The 20101-nt window shown below is 34.3% G+C and overlaps 1 protein-coding gene across 6 annotated transcripts in view; it reads left to right on the top strand.

The window, feature by feature from the left end:
- SCAPER (S-phase cyclin A associated protein in the ER) overlaps positions 1–20101 on the top strand; it is a 529442-nt gene that overhangs the window by 127469 nt on the left and 381872 nt on the right. For 5 of the 6 annotated variants that reach the window (XM_078079040.1, XM_078079036.1, XM_078079041.1 and 2 more), the window contains 6 exons: positions 4193–4455; positions 8306–8539; positions 13259–13429; positions 17786–17861; positions 18063–18180; positions 18455–18566. In XM_078079040.1, the coding sequence (XP_077935166.1) occupies positions 4193–4455; positions 8306–8539; positions 13259–13429; positions 17786–17861; positions 18063–18180; positions 18455–18566 (974 nt within the window). The remainder of the gene's footprint in view (positions 1–4192; positions 4456–8305; positions 8540–13258; positions 13430–17785; positions 17862–18062; positions 18181–18454; positions 18567–20101) is intronic. The other variant, XM_078079039.1, reaches the window with a different exon arrangement.

Raw genomic sequence — 20101 nt, 5'->3', positions numbered from 1 at the left:
CTTTTTGTAGATACTTTTTATCAAGTTGAGTAAGTTCCCCTATATTATAGTTTAATGAGTTTTTCTCTTGAATGGGTATTAGAGTTTGTGAAATACTTTTTCTTTATCAGTTAATAAGATCATATGATTTTCCTTGTTTAGTCTGTTGACAATCGTGGATTGCATTGAATTTTTTGAATGTTGAACCAGGTTTGCATACCTGAAATTAATTCCACTTGGTCATGGTTTGTAATTCTTTTTATACATTGCTAGATTTGATATGCTGATATTTTGTTGATGATTTTTACATTTAAGTTCGTGAGAAATATTGTTATTTAGTTTTATTTTTATGTACTGTCTTTATGTGTTTTTGTATCAAGGTAAAACTAGGCTTATAACTTGAGGAGTATTCTCTCCTCTTCAATTTTCTGGAATACTTTGTGTAAAATTAGTGTTAATCCTTTTAAAAGTGTTTTGTAGAAATTGCCAGAGAAACTGTCTGGGGCTGGAGATTTTTTGGGGGGAGCTTTTAAAGTACAAATTCAGTGTCTATAATAATTATGAGACTATTCAGATAGTCTGTTTCATCTTGGTTGAGTTTTGGTAGTTTGTATTTACTGCAGAATTGGTCCATAGAAGTTTATTTTATAGAATGAATATGGTCTATCATCCTGAATGTTTTGTATATATTTGAAAAAAATTTTTTTTACTGTTGTTGAGTAGACTGTTCTGTATATGCTGTTTTTTCAAGTTGGTTGATTGTATGTTCAATTCTATATACTTGCTGATTTTATATCTAGTTCTGTCAATTCCTGGGAGTTAGAAATCCCCAGATATAACTGTATTCTTCTCTTTTTCCTTTTAGCCTTATCAATTTTTTCTCTGTGTATCTTGAGTTTCTGTTTGGTATATACGAATTTAGGGATGTATATCTTCATTGTGGAATGCTTTTATCATTATATACTGTATCTTTATTTCTTTAGTGGTTTTCTTTGCTCTGAAGTCTACTATATCTGATATTAATATAACTACTCCTTTCCTTATTAATGTTTGCATGGTGCATCTTTTTCTATACTTTCACTTTGAATTTACCTATGACCTTGTATTTAAGTGAATTTCTTGTAGATAACATATAACTCAATTGTATTTTTAAATATACTGTGCTAGTCTTTATCATTTGGTATATTTAGACCTTTTATAATTAAGGGTAATTATTGGTATGTTAGGGTAGGATATAGGCATGTGATTTTATTATTTTTCTATTTTCTTTGTTTCTTTTTCTACTGTTTCCCTTTTTTTGCTTTCTTATGGGTAACTTGGCCATTTTTTTATGATTCCATGTTGACATATTTATAGTGTTTTGGAGTATATTTTATTGTACAGTTTTTTTTATAGTTGTTGCCTTAGGTATTACATTGTACATATGTTAAGTTATCATACTCTACTGGCTTTGATGTTTACCACCATGAGTGAAATGTAGAAACCTTCTAATTGTTTCCCTTTATTCTCGCTACTTCTATATGTAATTGTCTTAATTATATTGTTTCCTACATCAAATGGTGTTTTAATTTTTTGTTTTACTTTCAAACATGATTCAAGAAAATGAGAATAGTTTATTCTGTTTATCTCCATTTTTACTCATTTCAGTATTCCCTGTTTGATTTGTTTTAAACTGTCTTCTCTTACTCATTTTTCTTTAGGGAGCTTCCTTTAGCCATTCTTCAATGGCAGGTTTACCATTGATATGTTCTTTCAGTTTTTCCTTCATCTGAGAATGCCTTTATTTACTCTTCATTCCTGAGGGATATTTTCACTGGATATAGAATTTGCAATTGACATTCTTTCAGTCCCTGAAAAATGTATCACTTCCTCCTAGCCAGCAATATTTCATATGAGAAATTTGCTGTCATTAGAGTTTATGTTGCTCTATGGATATTTTTCCCTGTGGCTGCTTTCAATAATTTTTTCTTTCAATGGTTTAATTATGATGTGTCTTAGCCTGGGTTTGGGGGGACATATTTCCTAATTTCTTGAATCTGTAGTTTTATGTCTTTCATTAAGTTTGGCTCGTTTTCAGCCATTCTTTCTTCAAATACTTCTTTAGTTCTACACTCTCTCTCCTCTCCTTCTGGGACTCTGATGACACACGTTACCTCTTTTATTATTGGCCCACATGTCCCTGAAACTCTGTTCTTGTTCCCAGTGACACTTTCCCAGCAAAATTGGGGCACCACCTTTTACCATCTCCTTGGCTCCTCCTGGTGGTATATGCTCATCTCTTCTTTGGGTCCACCTGAGCTAGGGAGGGGCAAAGTGAAAGGAGGACAACTCACGCCATCTTGTTGCTGTAGAGTGAGGTGGAATCTTAGCTCCCTGCTTGGCCCTGTTGATATCATGGCAAGGGGCAGGGAGATCCAAGTGCCAAGTAAATCTGCCCTCCACCACTTCATTTTGTTGTATTAATGTTGGTCGGGTGGAAACTCAGCTTTCTACAGAGATCTGCTGATACTGGTGGAGGGGGAGAACAGAATGTTGACTAGTCCCTATTTTACACTCTGCCTTTGATGCTGAATGGAAGTGGAGGCTTTGCTCACCATTGGGCCCTGCTGACCCTGGGGGTAGGGAGGACCACTTTCTAGCAGTTCTGACTTCTACTGCCTCATTCAGTCTCATTTCTGCTCAGTGGGTTATGGAGGTTCATCTTCCCACTGGGCACACTGACAGTAAGAGTGTGCGAAAGTGGAGTGATGAACAACTCCAGTTCCTGCTGTCTTATTTAGTTCTGTCAATGCCAGTTGGAGGTGGAAGTTCAACTCACCATTCAACTTCGCTGACATTACTTTGGTGGGGGAATTGGACCACTATCTGCTTCTGCTAGTTGGCAATGGAACTTCAGGTCCCCGCTTACCCTATTGAGACCATAGGCACAGGATTTCCACGGATCTTCGGCTGGAATAGAGTGAATATCTTCAAAAAGATTTTCTGTTTTGTTAGGCTCTTCTTTTCCCTGTCCTTTGGCTTGGCAAAACAGGTTTTGCTCATGCTTAGTTTGTTTATGCCTGTTGGTCCTTCAGGGTTGGAGGCTTGTATGGCGTCCTATCTGGAGTATAATAAGGAAACCTAGAGAACTCACTGCTGTGCTGCTTTTTAAGTCTCAGGGTCTCTTGGCAGTCCTCGTACTTCTTTCTGTCTCTTAAAATCTTCCTAAGTTTATTTTACATGTTTTGTCCAAGGCTTTCTCTCATAAGGAGGAGGACCTGGAGATGAAGGTGGGCTATTCCATCTTGGCCAGAACTGGAAGTCTTCGTATTAATTTTGAAAGAGTACAATTAGCCTATAAAATTTAAAAATCGTAGCTATATACATCACTGTAAACATATATACCTCAGGCTGTGACATTTTGAAACACTTCAGTGGAAGAGTCTTATTTATTTTAGGCTATTTTGCTGTGTGAACTTTGGACGCAGGTCCTCAATTTCCTTGTATATGTGGTGAAATATTGGATTAGATCCTCTAGGATTCCTTCAGTGCCTTCAATTAATAGTCTATAGTCTTAATAGTTTTTTTAAGCCAAATGTATGTCATTAGTACATTAGGATAGAGGAAAAAATCTTGGACTTTGGAGGTAGGCCTATGTTTGGATTTTGAAAGATAGAGAGGCAGTTTTTATGTAACCAATGGGACATGGACACCAGAACCAATTTGTCTGGACTTGCATCTTGGCTTTACCTTTTCTGGGTGTGCAACCTTGGGAAATTACTCAATCTCTCTTTGTCTCATTTTTCTGAATGACAAATGGAGTAAATGAAATGACAAATGATAGATTTTATCAATGATAAATTTGGGATGATAGTTCTGGTATTACAGGGTTGTTGTGAAGATTAGGAGTTATTCTGTGTAAAACACTTGGAACGGTGTTAGCATATAGTATACACTGTATAAATGTTTATTATTACTTTCTGACTCTGTGGCCTTATATCAGTCTTAATCTGAATCTCAGTTTTGTCATTTGTAAAATAGGGAAATATTTGTGTAGTTGTATTAGATATTACACATGAACATACACACATTATGCTTTGCACAATAATTAGTGTCATGTTTGTATATTAGTTACATTTAATGGGAATTAGATTGGAAAATATTTCTATTTTATAGATTTTTGAAAATGTCATCTAAAGAAATCTTGATTTATTTCCTTCCCTCAACTGCATAGAACGGAAAGATGCTGAAGGATGGGAGACTGTTCAAAGAGGAAGGCCTGTTCGTTCACGATCAACAGCAGTGATGACAAAAGTTTCAGTAGCAACAGAAACATTAAGGTCAAAGGATGACAGTGATAAAGAAAATATACATCTTTTACCTGATGAAAGCATACGGAAAAGTGAATTTCCTGGAGATGGACCTTCTAATACTATAGAATCTCGGTCCAAAGACTTCTTACACTCTTGTGACCATCCTCTTGCTGAAAGAACCCAGGTAGTACATTCTGAAAATCCTTTTACTGCCTTTTTATAAAAGATATGTCTATGCTGGAATGTCTTATTTTCCTACTTAACATTTTATTGTGAAATATTTCAGATCTCAAGAAAAGTTACATGAATGAACAATGAACCCTCCTATACCTTTTACCTAGATTCACAGATTAACATTTGCCTCATTTTTTTCTTTTCTCTCTATATCGATATATCAAAAATACATATTGTATGCTAAACATTTGAGAGTAATATGCAAACATCATAACCATTCACTTAAATAATCTCCAAGGAATAAAGAAACTCTTACTGAACCATTTTAATTGTAAAATTCAGGGAATTTAGCATCTATGTAGTGTTTTCACTTAATTTATAATTCATATTCATGTCCCAGTAATTTCCTTATAGAATTTTTTCCCTGAGCCAGGATCCAATCTAGAATCACACATTGTATTTAGCTTTTTTTTTTTAAAACATCTTTCACCTGGGACAGTTTTTCAGTTTATTTTTGTCTTTCACTGTTAATGTTTTTGAAGAATACTTTGCATTTCTTATTTTGTAGAATGTTTTTCAGTTCATTATCCAAGTTAGCTTATGTATTTTTTTTTAAAGATTTTATTTATTTGAGAGAGAGAATGAGAGAGAGAGAGAGCACATGAGAGGGGGGAGGGTCAGAGGGAGAAGCAACTCCCTGCTGAGCAGGGAGCCTGATGCGGGACTCGATCCTGGGACTCCAGGATCATGACCTGAGCCGAAGGCAGTCACTTAACCAACTGAGCCACCCAGGCACCCTAGCTTATGTATTTTTGACAGAAATAAAGTGATTGCCCTTAGAGGGCATTTAGAAGCATAGGATATTAGTTTGCCCAAGTTTGTTGATTACTTGTTTTAAGTGGTATCCTACTGCTTCATTTGGAGTGTTATTAAAAATGATGATGAAAGAAAGGATCTTTTGGACTTGCTCTCCTTTTATGTCCTGCAATTCAAGTGTAGAGTAATTTCCTAATATTTAATACAGTTCTTTAAAGCTGATATTCTAGGTATTTCTGCTATTAGTCCATTTGAAATTTATTTTACTTACTTGATGAATGAATTTTTCAGGTATTTGTTTACATAAAGATTCATGTTCAACTAGTATAATTTTATGTAAAATGAAATATAAGAGATATTCTTTGATATGACAAGTATAAAAATTGAAAAATAGTTATAGTTTTCAGTTTAGAATAGTATCTGCTTTTTAAAGTGTTCTCTCTTTACCTCTAGGATATTTATTTTTATTGGAAACTGTACTCAACTTCCATGTTTTTCTTCTTAATAATGATAATGGCTCTTAACTGTACATTGTTCCTGATGTTCTGTAACTCTTTAATGTATATATGCCTATGTGAGATTGGAAGTTCCTTGTGAACAGTGTCTTATGTTGCCTTTTAATTTCCCACATTATGGGGCACCTGGGTAGCTCATTCATTAAACGTCTGCCTTGAGCTCAGGTCATGATCCCAGGGTCCTGGGATGGAGCCCTGCATCGGGCTCCCTGCTAAGCAGGAAGCCTGCTTCTCCCTCTCCCACTCCCCCTGCTTGTGTTCCCTCTCTTGCTGTCTCTCTCTCTCTGTCAAATAAAATAAATAAAATCTTAAAAAAAATAATTTCCCACATTATGGAGCAAGTCCTAAACACATAGGAAATAATCAGTACTTTTGTTGGATATACCTTTAAGAAACCTTTTAATGTTAAACTTGATGAAGAAATCTCTCTCTCTTTTTTAAAATTGGTTTTCTTTTTTTTTTTTAGTTTATTTTATTTATTAGAGTGAGCCTGTGCACGTGGGGGGGAGGGACACAGGGAGAAGGAGAGACCCTCAGGCAGACTCCCCGCTGAGCACAGAGGGCTTGATCTCATGATCCTGAGATCATGACCTGAACTGAGATCATGACCTGAACCGAGATCAAGAGTCAGACACTTAACCCTCTGAACCACCCAGGTGCCCCAAGAAATCTTTTTATATCACTTAGCATATAGTTCAGCTTCGTTCATCCTCATTTTTATGGCCTCTACTTGGGACTGCATCTTGGTAATAGCATTTTTAATTTTGGCCTGACTAGATTTTAGTTCTTTTATCTCTATGGTAAGGGATTCTCTAGTGTATTCTATGCTTTCTTCAAGCCCAGCCAGTATCTTTATAATTGTTGTTTTAAATTCTACTTCAGACATCTTACTTATGTCTGTATCGATTAAATCTCTGGCAATGAGTACTACCTCCTGTTCTTTCTTTTTGTGTGAATTTTTCCATCTTGTCATTTTGTCCAGTAAAGAAAAGAAAGAAAGAGGAAAACCAGTAATAACAACAAAGACAACAGAAAAAAAATCACTTTTTGCTAACGTATATTTTAGCTATAAAATTTAACAATATAATAATTATACTGGTTTTGTGTAATGAATAAATTTACATGATTTGGGATTTTAGGGATAATCCATACATACAGCTTTTGAGTAATTAAAGTATTGCTAAAATATTTCAATATAAAAAGTTCATTGCTATTGGTGTCCAAGCTAATTGATAACATTTGTTTTTTCCACTGTCATTCTAAAAATGGAATTAGCATATTTATATATTTTATCAACATTACTTTATAGTTTAACTTTGGTTTTGTTGTATAAATGATATTGATTTTTTAACAAACAGGGTTGACTATATTGTAAACATCAGTAACGTTAATATAAATATTGCCAAGAAGATTATAAACTATGGTGACTAATGTATAGATAATGTTGATAGTAATATAAACAATGTGATACAACTTAAATAATACTTACACTAAAATCAACACTTTGAGACACTTTTAAGTTTTGACCAATAGTAGGATTTTTAAAGTAGTTTATAAGACTTGACAAAGTTTAATATTTATATAAATAATCAATCAAAATGGGAGTTTTATAGCCACTGCAATGTTTATCTAATGTTATTTAAATAGTGTTGTGAGTGGATTTTAAATTCATAATTTTAGATTTTAGTTCTACTTGGAGCTCATTACTCTGAATATAATTGGAAAACACAGCAGCGTTCTTTCTGTACTCTGTTATGTGAAAATAAAAACTTGTTTCTATTTACTAAATTGGAAAGGTAAAAAAAATGGGTATGTATTTGGCCTAAGACAATATTTTGTTTGACTTAGTTTTCCTATCTCTGTTAGTTATGTGTTAAATATTCCTAAAGGGTAATGGGGAGGATATGGAAATCTAGATAGGAATTACATAATGGATGAGACTTCATGCTCAGGTATACTATACTTTTTATGGTATATTTCTCTTTTAGATCTGAGAATTGGTATTGTGTACCATGTGGTTTTACATGAAAGATACTTTAAGGTTTGTTAATGTTATTTAAAGAGAGCAAGTGACGTGTTTTGAATAAAATGCCCTCAAAGTGTATATTTTGGTGAAAAGTGCCTTCATTTGATAATAGACAGACAACTTTTGGAAAAACCATGTAAATACCTTTAGTTATTTGAATATAAGATAAAGTATTATACTTGTGACTAGAATTTCTTTTGTGAGCTATATGAAATAAAGAATCAGCCTACTAAAATAAAATGTAATTATAATATAGCTTTATTTCATAAAGCATTTCAGACAGTGCCCTATGCATAGTAGGTGTGCAAATAAAATTTGTTGCTGCTTAATGTTTCTTTTTCTTTTTTTAAACTTGAAACATAAAAAAGGACGAATGAGTTGTCTGTCAGCCAGTAAACTACTGTTTTAGTTGATAGGTTTAGTATAATCAGTTTTTCTAGAATGGAGTAGTTTGTGAGTATTTTTTATTATCTCTGATTCATTCTGTAAATGTGTTTTGTTAGTTCACAGTGAGTACATTGGATGATGTCAAGAACTCTGGCAGTAGTACTTTACAAGACAGTTCTGTGCGAACTTCTGAAATACCTGCTGTTCACATTGATACGGAGTGTGTTTCAATTACTCAGCAAGCTGACATACCTCCTTTGCAAGCAAATGACATGTTTTCAGCAGAGAAAGCAGGGATAGAAAGTGAAATGGACCCTTCAGATATTTCAAATGTGAGTGCTGCTAACTTGGTAAGAACAACTTATCAGAATTCTGAGTAAATACATTAAAAGGGCATAAACCCTAATAATAAAAATAAATTGTGTTGTGTATTATTTTATACTTTATAAAGCATTTTATATGTGTTATTTCATTTTAACATTTTATTCTTATAGCAAGCTTTTGATATAGTTAAGATTCTATTTGTTTTGTAGAGGAAGAAAATGAAACTGTCCAAGTTAAATAACTATTGCTAAAATCATTCATTTTGTGATTTGATCAAATGTTCTTTAGTCTGGCATTAAGAAACTAAACCAGTAATAATAAAGTCTTCCATGCAGCATCTAGCACTCTGATGGATGGGAAATGCTGCCTACTGGACTTTTAAAAATTCTCTTGTTAGTACTTTAAATAGCCTCTATCATTTGCTTCTCTTTAAGATGAAATTTATTCACCATTCCCGTTGCAGAACCTTTAAAAATGCATTGATTTGGAATTATAGGTTTATGTTTTTGGATGACTGCTTATTTGTCCTCATGTCTTTTTGTTTCCCACTTTAGTATTAAGATACTTGACCTGAGGATAATCCAGAATGGGTCATTCTAATTTAAAAGTAACTTTCAAAAGAAGTAGGCACATATAAACATTTGTTGAGAAAAATTACTCAAATTTTATTTTTTAAATGGCTACTGTATACTATAGTTTTCTTCAAAACTTAATGCCTCATCATGCTGAAAGATGCTATCAACAGATGGTATTAGACCAAATTTTACATTTCATAAACATAATAACATTAGATATAGATGAAACTTGATAAGGGTTAAGGGAAAAATAAAGGTTATAGTAATAAGAAAAACATTTAAATTTTTAAAATAAGGAATAAAGAGCAAATTGTATTTTAACTTGGCTCTTTTAGTGTGACTGTTTTTAAAAGTTTGAATATAATTATGGTCATGTAAATACTAAACTTAATGTATGGGATAGAAATTGATCATTTTTATATTTTTTATTTTCATAGCTAGATATCATATTAAATTATTTATTTTGTGGGGGCGCCTGTGTGGCTCAGTTGGTTAAGCGACTGCCTTCGGCTCAGGTCATGATCCTGGAGTCCCAGGATCGAGTCCCGCATCGGGCTCCCTGCTCAGCAGGGAGTCTGCTTCTCCCTCTGACCCTCCCCCTCTCATGCTTTCTCTCTCTCTCATTCTCTCTCTCAAATAAATAAAATCTTTAAAAAAAAAAATGTTTATTTTGTGAATTGATTCTGTGAGAATCAAATTTCAAAAGAGGAAAAAGATCCTATACTTAAATAAGCATTAAATAAGTATTTAAAAATTCTTCTTTCATCCATTTTATTTTGATCACATATGTAAATAAATCTTGTGGTAGAATATTAAAAACTCTTGGTTATTTTAAGGATCAGATTTACATACTTTACATACTCTGCTTTAAATATGAATGTTAATACATTCTTAGAGCTAGAGGAATTTTAACTAAACTAAGATTTTAAAAAATTTTGTTTTTGGATTTGCCTTGGCAGAGATAAGTCTTTGGCTTGCTCTAGATATGTACCTCTTTGTTTAGGTTCTCAGTGGGGGATTATAGAGAATTGCTGCAGTGATGAGAGAACTGTTTTCTTTTCTTTCTTAATACAGTATCGTCATGTAGCTGGTTAAAGGTAAAAATTCTGCAGTTCTCTTATTTAACAGAAATTTTGGTAAAAAAATGACTGTTAGAACCTTTCTATTTAAGGTCAAGTTTTGCCACTATTGTAAAAATGTGCTAATATAAAACCTAGATACAGTGGATCTATGTTTTTAGATTTACTAAAATTTCAAATTTTAATGAAAATTTGGAAATTAAAAAAAATTATATATGTAGATATTTATTTGAATTTCACAGTGTGAAAATACTAAAAGTTGTATATGGATTATTGAATCATTATTTCATCCATAAGCTCTACTACTACATTAAAATCTTTTCAGGTCTTCAGAGACTAAATAGAAATGTACTCTGGGGAAGATAAAATTGGGAGAGCAAATAGGCTCACATGAGAACTTACTTTCTGCAAAGTTATATATATTCAACTTTAATATTTGGATTTTTAAATTGTTCTTAAGTTGTAAGGTCTTTGTTGCACATTAACAGCAGTCAGTTTGTTAATATTCTAGGGTTTATAGAGAAAAAGCTTATAATGCAAAGAATTAGTCTCTCATCTAAACTCCCTCCCCCTGTTCTATTCCCCAGGGGCAATCTTTTGGGTTTTGGTGGGGCAGATTATCAAGAGGGGAGGTGGAAGGGGGGTAGGAAAGGGAAAGCATTAATAAAGATACCGGTGCCCAGCTCCACTCCAGACCAATTCAGTTATAAGTTGGGGCTCAAGCAGTTGCATATTTTGATACCTCTATTGAGATATAATTGATTTTCAGTAAACTTCAGGTATCTAAAATATATAAATTGTTAAAATTTTGATGTGTTTATACCTATAAAAACATCACTACAATCAAGAAAATGAACATAATGATTTCCTCCAAAAGTTTTCAGATTTCCCTTAGTAATCCCTCCTTTCTCTCCTTCTTGGTATTTCCTTCCCAGGTCATCACTGTTCTGCTCTCATTATATATTGATTGGCATTTTCAGAACTTTATGTAAATGGAGTAGTATAATCTTTTGTTTGGCTTCTTTTACTCAGCGTAATTATTTTGAGGTTTATCCATGTAGTTGTGTGTACTAATAGTTCATTCTTTTACTGTCTTTAGGAGTATTCTGCTGTAGGCATGTAACACAGTACATTCATCCACACAGAATGTTCATGCATTCAGTTGTGGACAGATGTTTGAGTCATTTCCAGTTTCTCTATTATGAATAATGGCACCATGAATGTTTGTCTTTGTTTTGAACATATGTTTTCATTTCTTCTACAAAGATACCTAGAGGTCAGTTTTGTTGAGAGTATTGTTCAGGTCTCTTAGATCCATGCTTTTTCAATACATGTTCTATCAGTTGAGAAACGGGTATTGAAATCTCTGAATATAACTGTGAAACTGTTTCTTTTTTTTAATACAACTTTATTGAGATAAAATGTACATAACATACAATTTACCCATTTAAATTTTACAATTTGATATTTTTCAGTATGTTCACAGAGTTGTGCAACAATCACCATGATCAGTTTTAGGACACTTTCATCACTACAAAAAGAAACCCAGTACCCATTAGCAGTCACTCCCTTTCAACCCTAGATAACCACAGATCTGCTTTCTGTCTCTGTATATTTGTCTATTCTGAACATTTCATTGAAATGGAATATAATATGTGGTCTTTTGTGACTGGCCCTTCACTGGGCATGGTGTTTTCAAGGTTCATTGATGTTTTAGCCTTCATTCCTTTTTGTGGCCAAATAATACTCCATTATATGGATATGCCACATGTTATCCATTTATCAGTTGAAGGACATTTGGGCTGTCTCCTTTTTTTGGCTGTTATAAATTATGCTGCTTTAAATGTTTGTATATATGTTTTTGGTGGATATATGGTTTCATTTCTTCGGGGTAAATACCTAGGAGTAGAATTGTTGGGTCATATGGTAACTTTACGTTTCACCTTTTTGAGGAATTATCAGACTGTTTTCCAAACTGGCAGCACCTTTTTACATCCCCCTTAAGTTTATTTACTTTTGCAGTTCGATCCATTTCTGCTTCATGTATTTTGAATCTCTGTTATTAAGTCCATAAATAGTTAGGTGTGTTTTGTCTTTTTGATGAATTAACCCTTTTATCATTATGAAATGACCTTTCTTATCCCTCCTGATATTTTTGCTGTGAAATCTGTGTCTGATATTAATACTTCAGTTTTCTTTTGATTAGTGTTAGCATTGTAGCACTTTCACTTGTAATCTGTTTATATTCTGATATTTCAGTTGAGTTTCTTTTGGGCAGCATATGTTTGGATCTTGCTTTTTATCCCATTTGACAATCTCTATTAATTGAGGCATTTAGACTATTCCAGTCTAAACTATTGATTATTGATATGGTTCCTTTAAATATACCATCTTACAATTTGTTTTCTCTTTGACTCATCTGTTCTTCACCCCCTTTTTCTTCTCTTTCTCCCTTCTTTTGGATTAATTATGTTTAATAATTCCATTTTATCTCCTTTGTTGGCTTATTAGTCATAACTCTTTGTTATTTCAGTGTTTACTGTAGAGTTTCTAGTATACATTTTTAGCTTATCATATGGATTTATTAGTTAATGATTTGGACGCATATTATTTGTATTTTTTCTAATGCATATTTTTAAGTTAGATCTCTATGTTCGTAAAGTAATATCACCATTACAGAATAAAATCTTTCTGTGTTCCTTTTATATATATATATTTTTTCTTTTGTTTTAAAGATATTTGATCTACAACTGTTTTGAATTTTGGCACTCAAACTAAATTCATACTTTGACATTCATAATACCTGTTATTTGTATAACTTCACAGTTTCTCATACAGAGCAGTCTGATAAAGAAGGTAAGTCATGGATTATTGTACCATTTTGTGGAATACAATATATGCTCTTGGTTTTAAGAAGTATCCAAGTCACACAGGTAGCATGTGGTTGAACCTATACTGAACCCCACTTTTTATAATTCCAGATCAGTGCTTTTTGTATACTGTTGAGTGTGTCATTAGAACATAAAGAAAGAAGTGATTACTTAACTTTCCACTCAACTGATCATTCTTTTGTTTATTTTTAATTTTATAGTCCATGGCAGAAGTTCTTGCTAAAAAAGAGGAGCTAGCAGATCGTCTAGAAAAGGCCAATGAAGAAGCCATTGCTAGTGCTATTGCTGAAGAGGAGCAGTTAACCAGAGAAATTGAAGCAGAAGAAAACAATGATATTAATATTGAAACCGACAACGACAGTGATTTTTCTGTGAGCTTTTATTTTTTTTTTATTTTTTGTTATTTTTAATTCCACTGTAGTTAACATACAGTATTATATTAGTGTCAGGTGTACAATATAGTGATTCAATAATTCTTTACATTACTCATTGTTCATCATGGTAAGTGTACTCTTAATCCCCATCATCTATTTCATCCCCCCTGCCTAAATGAGTACCCTCAGTTTAAGGTATTTTTTTTTCCAACAAGAACATTTTTTACTTGAAGCATACTGCAGAACACATGTTCTAAAAGATATATATAAAATATTCCATCGAAGAAAAATAGAATACACATTTTCTTTAAGTACACACAGAAGAATCCCCTGGCTAAATCACATAAAAAGAGACATAACAAATATTAGAAATTTAAGAAGACTGGGATCATACCAAGTATATTTTCTATCCACAGTGGTACAAAACTAAAGATCAACAATAAAACAAAGTTGGAAAATCTACCATGTATATATTAACACACTACTGCACAAGCAATGGGCCAAATAAAATCAAATGGCAAATCAAAATATGTCTCAAAACAAAAGAAAAAGAAAACACTATGTTCCAAAACTTATGGGATGCAGTAAAAGCAGATGTTAGAGTGAAATTTATGCTATAAACACTTGCATTAAGAAAAATAGTTGAAGTAAACAACTTAATATTACACCACAAGGAAGTAGAAAAAGAAGAAACCTAGCTGAGATTTAGTAGAGGAGGGAAATAACAAAGAAAATCAGAAATAAATAAAATAGAGACCAGAATAAACAGTCACATAACATTGAAAGTCATGACTAGTTCTCCCCCCAAAAAGAAACAAAATTGGCAATGCTTTAACTATATTAACAAAGAAAAAAAAATGAAGACTCAAAAACCAAAATGAGAAATGGAAGAGAAAACAATACAACAGATGATAATAGATTACTATAAAAAATTATATACTAACAAATCAGATAACTTAGAAAAAAAAAGGCAATTCCTAAAACCACAGGTTACCAAGATTGAATCATGAATCTTGAATCCAGAAAGTAAGAAATCTTCTTAGACCAATGACAAGAATGAAAGTTGAATTGGGAATCCGAAATCCCTGAGCAGAGAAAAGCCCAAGACCACATGGTTTCATTGGTGAATTCTACCAAACATGGAAAAAAAAAAAAAATTAATGACAATCTTTGTCAAATCTTACAAATAATGGAATAGAGGGAACACATTCGGAATCATTCCACGAGGACGGTACTACCCTGATACCAAAAAAGGATAAAAATAATACAAGAAAAAACGTCTAGTTTGTCTTATATAAGTATTGTGTGATAATGTTTTTCCACCACCTCACTTTGAATCTGCAAGTGTCTTTAGGTCTAAAATGAGTCTCTTGTAGGCAGCATATAGATGGCTCTTGTTTTTTTTTAATCCATTTTGACACCCTATTTCTTTTGATTGGAGTTTGGTCCATTTACATTCAAAGTAATTATTGATAGATATATATTTATTGCCATTTTATTACTTGTTGTTTCTGGAGATTTTCTCTGATCCTTTCTTGTCTTTGTCACTTTTGGTCTCCTTTACACTGGAAGAGTCCCCTTTAATAATTCTTGCAGGGCTGGTTTAGAGGTCATGAACTCATTTAGTTTTCATTTGTTTGAGAAACTCTTTATCTCTTCTTCTAAATTATAGCCTTGTTGGATAGAGTATTCTAGGCTGCAGGTTTTTTCCATTTAGCGCGTTGACTATATAGCATGCCACTGCCTTCTGGCTTGCTAGGTTTCTGTTGAGAAATCTCTAGCTAGCCTTATGGTTTTCCCTTGTAAGTTAAAGACTTCTTTTGTCTCGCTGCTTTTGAGATTCTTTGCTTTATCACTATATTTTGCAAATTTAATTACAGTATGTGTTGGTGTAGGCCTGCTTTTGTTGATTTTGATTGGAGTTCTCTGTGCCTCCTGGATTTGGATGTCTGTTTCCTTCCCCAGATTAGGGCAGTTTTTTGCTATTATTTCTTGAAATAAATTTTCTGCCCCTTTTTCCCTCTCTTCTTCTTCTGGGACTCCTATAATAACAGATGTTTTTCCATTTGATGGAGTCACTGAGTTCCTAAATCTATTCTTGTGTTGCATAATTCTTCTTTCTCTTTTGTTTGGCTTCATCATTGTCCATTATTTTATCTTTGAGGTCACTAATTCATTCCTCTGCTTCTTCCAGCCTGCTGTTCATTGCATCAAGTCTGTTTCCCATATCACTTATTTCATTCTTCATCTCTGATTCTTTTTTTAAACTTTTTTATCTCTGTTGTAAGGGTCTCACTGATGTCTTCTATTCTTTTCTTAAGCCCAGTGAGTATCCTTATGATTGTTGCTTTAAATTCTCCATCAGGCATGTTATTTATATCTGTTTTGCTTAGATCTCTGGCCATGGCCTTATCTTGTTCTTTCATTTGGGATAAATTTCTCCATCTTGGCAATTTGTCTAAGTCTCTGCCCTCTTTCCTACGTTAAAAAAAAGCCAGTTGTCTTCTTCTCCTGAAAGTAATGACCTTCTGAAGAAGAGGTCATGTAGTGCCTTGGGTCTGGAACTTCATGGAGTGTCTCTGGTATGTGCTGTGTGTGCTGTGCTGTTGTGTGTGCTGTGCTGTTGTGTTTTGGCTGCTCTATCCTTCAGGCCAGTTGTCTGCAGAGGCTCTCCTTGCCTGCTGGGGACAGTGTTTGATCCCTGGCCTGAATGTGTTGAGTTTTAACCAGATGTTCTCTGGTGTGCTTGTGAATTGATACCTGACACCAACTCTACCAGAACTGAGCCTTGCAGAACTCTCTGGTCAGGAGATGTGATATGGGCAGGGGTTTATGCTGATCTTCTGCGGGGAGGGGCCTACCATGCTGGGACTAAGGCAAGCTTGACTGACAAGTACCGTTCTGCCAGAGTGCAGGGGTATGGGGCTTGGTGTAAGCAAAGTAGGCAGCCAGTGTTGGTGCTGAGCTGCTTCCCTTAGATGGCTCTGTGTTTATGCTGAGGGATGGGGAAGATAAATGGCTCCATTTAGCTCTTTTGTTCCCAGAGAGGCATCTCTGTGAACACTGCGCTGCATCTCAGGGAAATGCTCTTAGAATAGCGAATAATCTCCCTACTGTGTGCCCCAGGTGTTCTTCAGATCACTATTTCCACACTGTCTGCCCCTGGTTTTTTGCCTGTCTTCTCTCCAGGAGCAGGGCTGTGCCCTCTGGGCTCCATCCCAGCCAAGCTGCTGACTTTTAAAACTCCAAATCTTTAAGCCCTGCTGGTTGCAAGAACTCACAGAATTCAGCCCCTCTTATTTTCCAAGCCAAAGGCTTTGGGAAAATGTTCTCCTTTTGCATTCCCCTGTGTGCTTGTTGCTCTCTCTCACCCTTCCCTGTGACCAGGGCTCCCTCCCCTCTGCAGTACCTGCAATCTGATCCATTTCTCCCCTAAACCATGTCTCTGTACTTCCCACCTTCTTCAGTGTGACCTCTTCTCTCCCTTTAGTTGTAGAGTTTGTCCTGTCAAGTCTACAGGCTGATTTCTGGGGGATGATTTGATAGTTATCTAGTTGTGTTCCTGGGACGAGATGAGCCTACGGTCCTCCTACTTCACCGCTACCTTGGGTTCTTCTGTGACCTTTTAGAATTTTTAACATAATTGTTCAAAAAACTACATTTAGAAATAAAATTCGTAGGGCCAGAAGGACTTAGAGTTGATGCAAAAACAATAGGAAATCTTTCTTTAGCACTTTACCATAACAAAGTGTTTTTATATATAATTCAGTTGACAAGTTGAAAGTTGCTGTTCTCATTTTACAAATCGATAAATTGAATCTTCGAAAAAGTAAGAACATTACTTGATTTTAATTGCAGAGATTGAAATAGAATCTAAGGTATTTTACTTTTTTCTGTTCAACTAATAAAAAGTAAATGATACATGCCTTGCTGTCACTAAGCACTCAGATATATATGTTGCTAAGAGGGACTTCTTACAGAATGGAAGTAACTATAAATGTTTCAAATATTTTTCTATTAAATTTTAATACCCAGAGAATAATCTGGAGCTCTTCTTATGTGTACTATGAATATAGCAGAGTTATGTGGTAATAGTATGAGGCCAATATGTTTCTTTTAAATTTACTTGATTTGTCTCTGCTGTTAATGAAAAGTAGAGTTGTCTTCCTCTTAAAATGTATAGACTATAATATTTTGGTGATTATTGTAACTATAAAAGGTATATAGCTTTTTTCTGGTTTTGAACTGTTTGTTAAATGTATTAGTAACAGGAAAATTACATCTGCAGTTCATTTTTTAAGGTTATAACTATGTTCAAATATTTGTTTTTCACTTTTCCTTATTACATTTTAGGCCAGCATGGGCAGTGGGAGTGTATCTTTCTGTGGTATGTCTATGGACTGGAATGATGTCCTTGCAGATTATGAAGGTATTTCGTGTGTGTGTGTGTGTGTGTGTGTGTGTGTGTGTAGCTAGAAGGATTTAAAGTAGATTATCTTACTAAATGGAGTTTATGTATAAAATAAATTCGAGTGGAAATGCTGATGCCTTTTAAAAGTCTGTTCTCAAATGTTGGTTTTATAGAACTATGTGGTTAAACAGTTACAGTGGTTTTCTTTTTTCTGGGCAGCTCGTGAAACTTGGCGCCAAAATACATCATGGGGGGATATTGTAGAGGAGGAACCTGCTAGACCTCCAGGCCATGGAATTCACATGCATGAAAAACTTTCCTCACCATCTCGTAAAAGGTCTGGCCTTCGAAAATTAATGTGAAATGTTTCACAGGAGGGAAACTAGCTACTCTTGACTACTAAATAGAGTTGCTAAACAACATTTTAAGGCACATTACTCAGGATAGTTACAGATTCATTGAAAAGTGACAATGTTTTCCTGAAATGTTAGGCCAGAATTAGTTTTGTATACTTTTTATATTTATTTTAGGAATGTTGAAGACTAAAGAAGATATTTTTGGCTTTATCATGTAAACATTTGTGTCTTCTGTCCACTTGTTTGTGTTAATAGAACAATTGCAGAATCTAAGAAGAAACATGAAGAAAAACAAATGAAAGCACAGCAGCTAAGGGAAAAGTTACGTGAAGAGAAAACATTAAAGCTTCAGAAATTATTAGAAAGGGTGAGTTTTTAATATATAGAAAATTCTGATAGCCTTAAATTGATGGGCTGATTTTTAACTTGACTGTTTTTTTCTTTTTCTTTTTTTGGTTTAAGAGAAGCTAGCAAAACTATAAAAATAATTAGTAAACAAAAGCATTTCTACCTATACAATTACAGAAGGTTACCTGCAAAAAAGAAAAAAATGGACATTTCTCAATTAGCTAGTAAGTTGATGTTTGCAGAGTTGGCATGGATTATTAAAGCTGCACTTTGTCTTTTGCCATTTTCATGGGGGCGTTTCTTTGGGGAGTCTTGTGGACAGTGTAGGATGAATTGGTAGGATAGTTTTGAGCCTCAGATTATCAGGTTTGAATAAGTGGGGCACTAATTGAATTTATAGAAGAGATTCTTAAAGTAGTGTAACTTCTGATCAGGGTGATATAGTGGGAAGAACATGGGGTCTGGAGATGGCCAGGCAAGGGTCAAATCCCGGTTTTACCACATGATAAAATATGCCCTGGGCAGGTTACTTGACAATATTGCATTTCAGTTTCTTTATTTATAAAATGACTATTATAATTATTAACTTGATACGATGATTAAATGTGGCCAGTATGTATAACAGTGCATGGTGTTAGGATGGCTGTTGCTCATTGTATGGTCATTCTTATTACTTCAACATGGCAGATATAGGTGAGTACTGTATTAGTTATGTGTGCTGTATAACAAATGACCTCAAAACTTACCCACTTAAAACAACAGATGTTTATTAGCTCACAATATCTGTGGGCAAGGAAACTGGGAGTGCCTTGCCTAATGATTTTTATTCGGAGTCTGAGTTTGCAGTCATGCTGTTGGCTGGAGTCAGTCATTTGGAACTGTAGGATCCACTTTTGGACTCACTCATATGGTTGTAGGCAGACTTCAGGTCCTCTTTACCAGTTGGCCATAGACTTCAGTTATTTGCCATGTGTACCTTTCCACAGCCCAAGTGTCCTCATAACATGGCCACTGGCTTCCCCACAGAAAATAGTCTAGGAGAAAGGGAGGAAAGGCAGAGGGGATGGAGATGGAGATGGAGAGAAGGAAAGAATAAATGAGCTGCCAAAACTGAAGCTGCATTGCCTTTTATAACCTGATCTTGGAAGTGATATGCCATCACTTTTGCTGTATTCTGTTGGTCACAATCCTGATACAGTGTGGGGAGGAATTACAGAAGGATCTGAATACCAAGTGACTGGGATTGCTGGGAGCCATCTTGGAGTCTGCATACTACAAGTACTTATCACAACATGACAAAAGATATGTGACTGTTAGAGTATAGGTGAACTCCTTTGTTATCTTCTAGTATTAGAAAGGAGTACTAATATGCAGAGGTGAAAAATATTTGCATTGGGGCGCCTGGCTGGCTCAGTTGGTGGAGCATGTGAGAGACTCTTGATCTCAGGGTTGTGAGTTCGAGCCCCATGTTGGGTATAGAGAGTACTCAAAAATAAAATCTTTAAAAAAATATTATTTGCATTACTTACAATGTGTATTTTAAATTTGGGAGAG

This window comes from Halichoerus grypus, chromosome 8 (assembly GCF_964656455.1).
Source record: "Halichoerus grypus chromosome 8, mHalGry1.hap1.1, whole genome shotgun sequence".
NCBI classification, from domain to species: Eukaryota; Metazoa; Chordata; class Mammalia; order Carnivora; family Phocidae; genus Halichoerus; species Halichoerus grypus.
The sequence above is the reverse complement of the archived record's forward strand: the minus strand, read 5'-3'. Positions and strand labels throughout refer to the sequence as shown.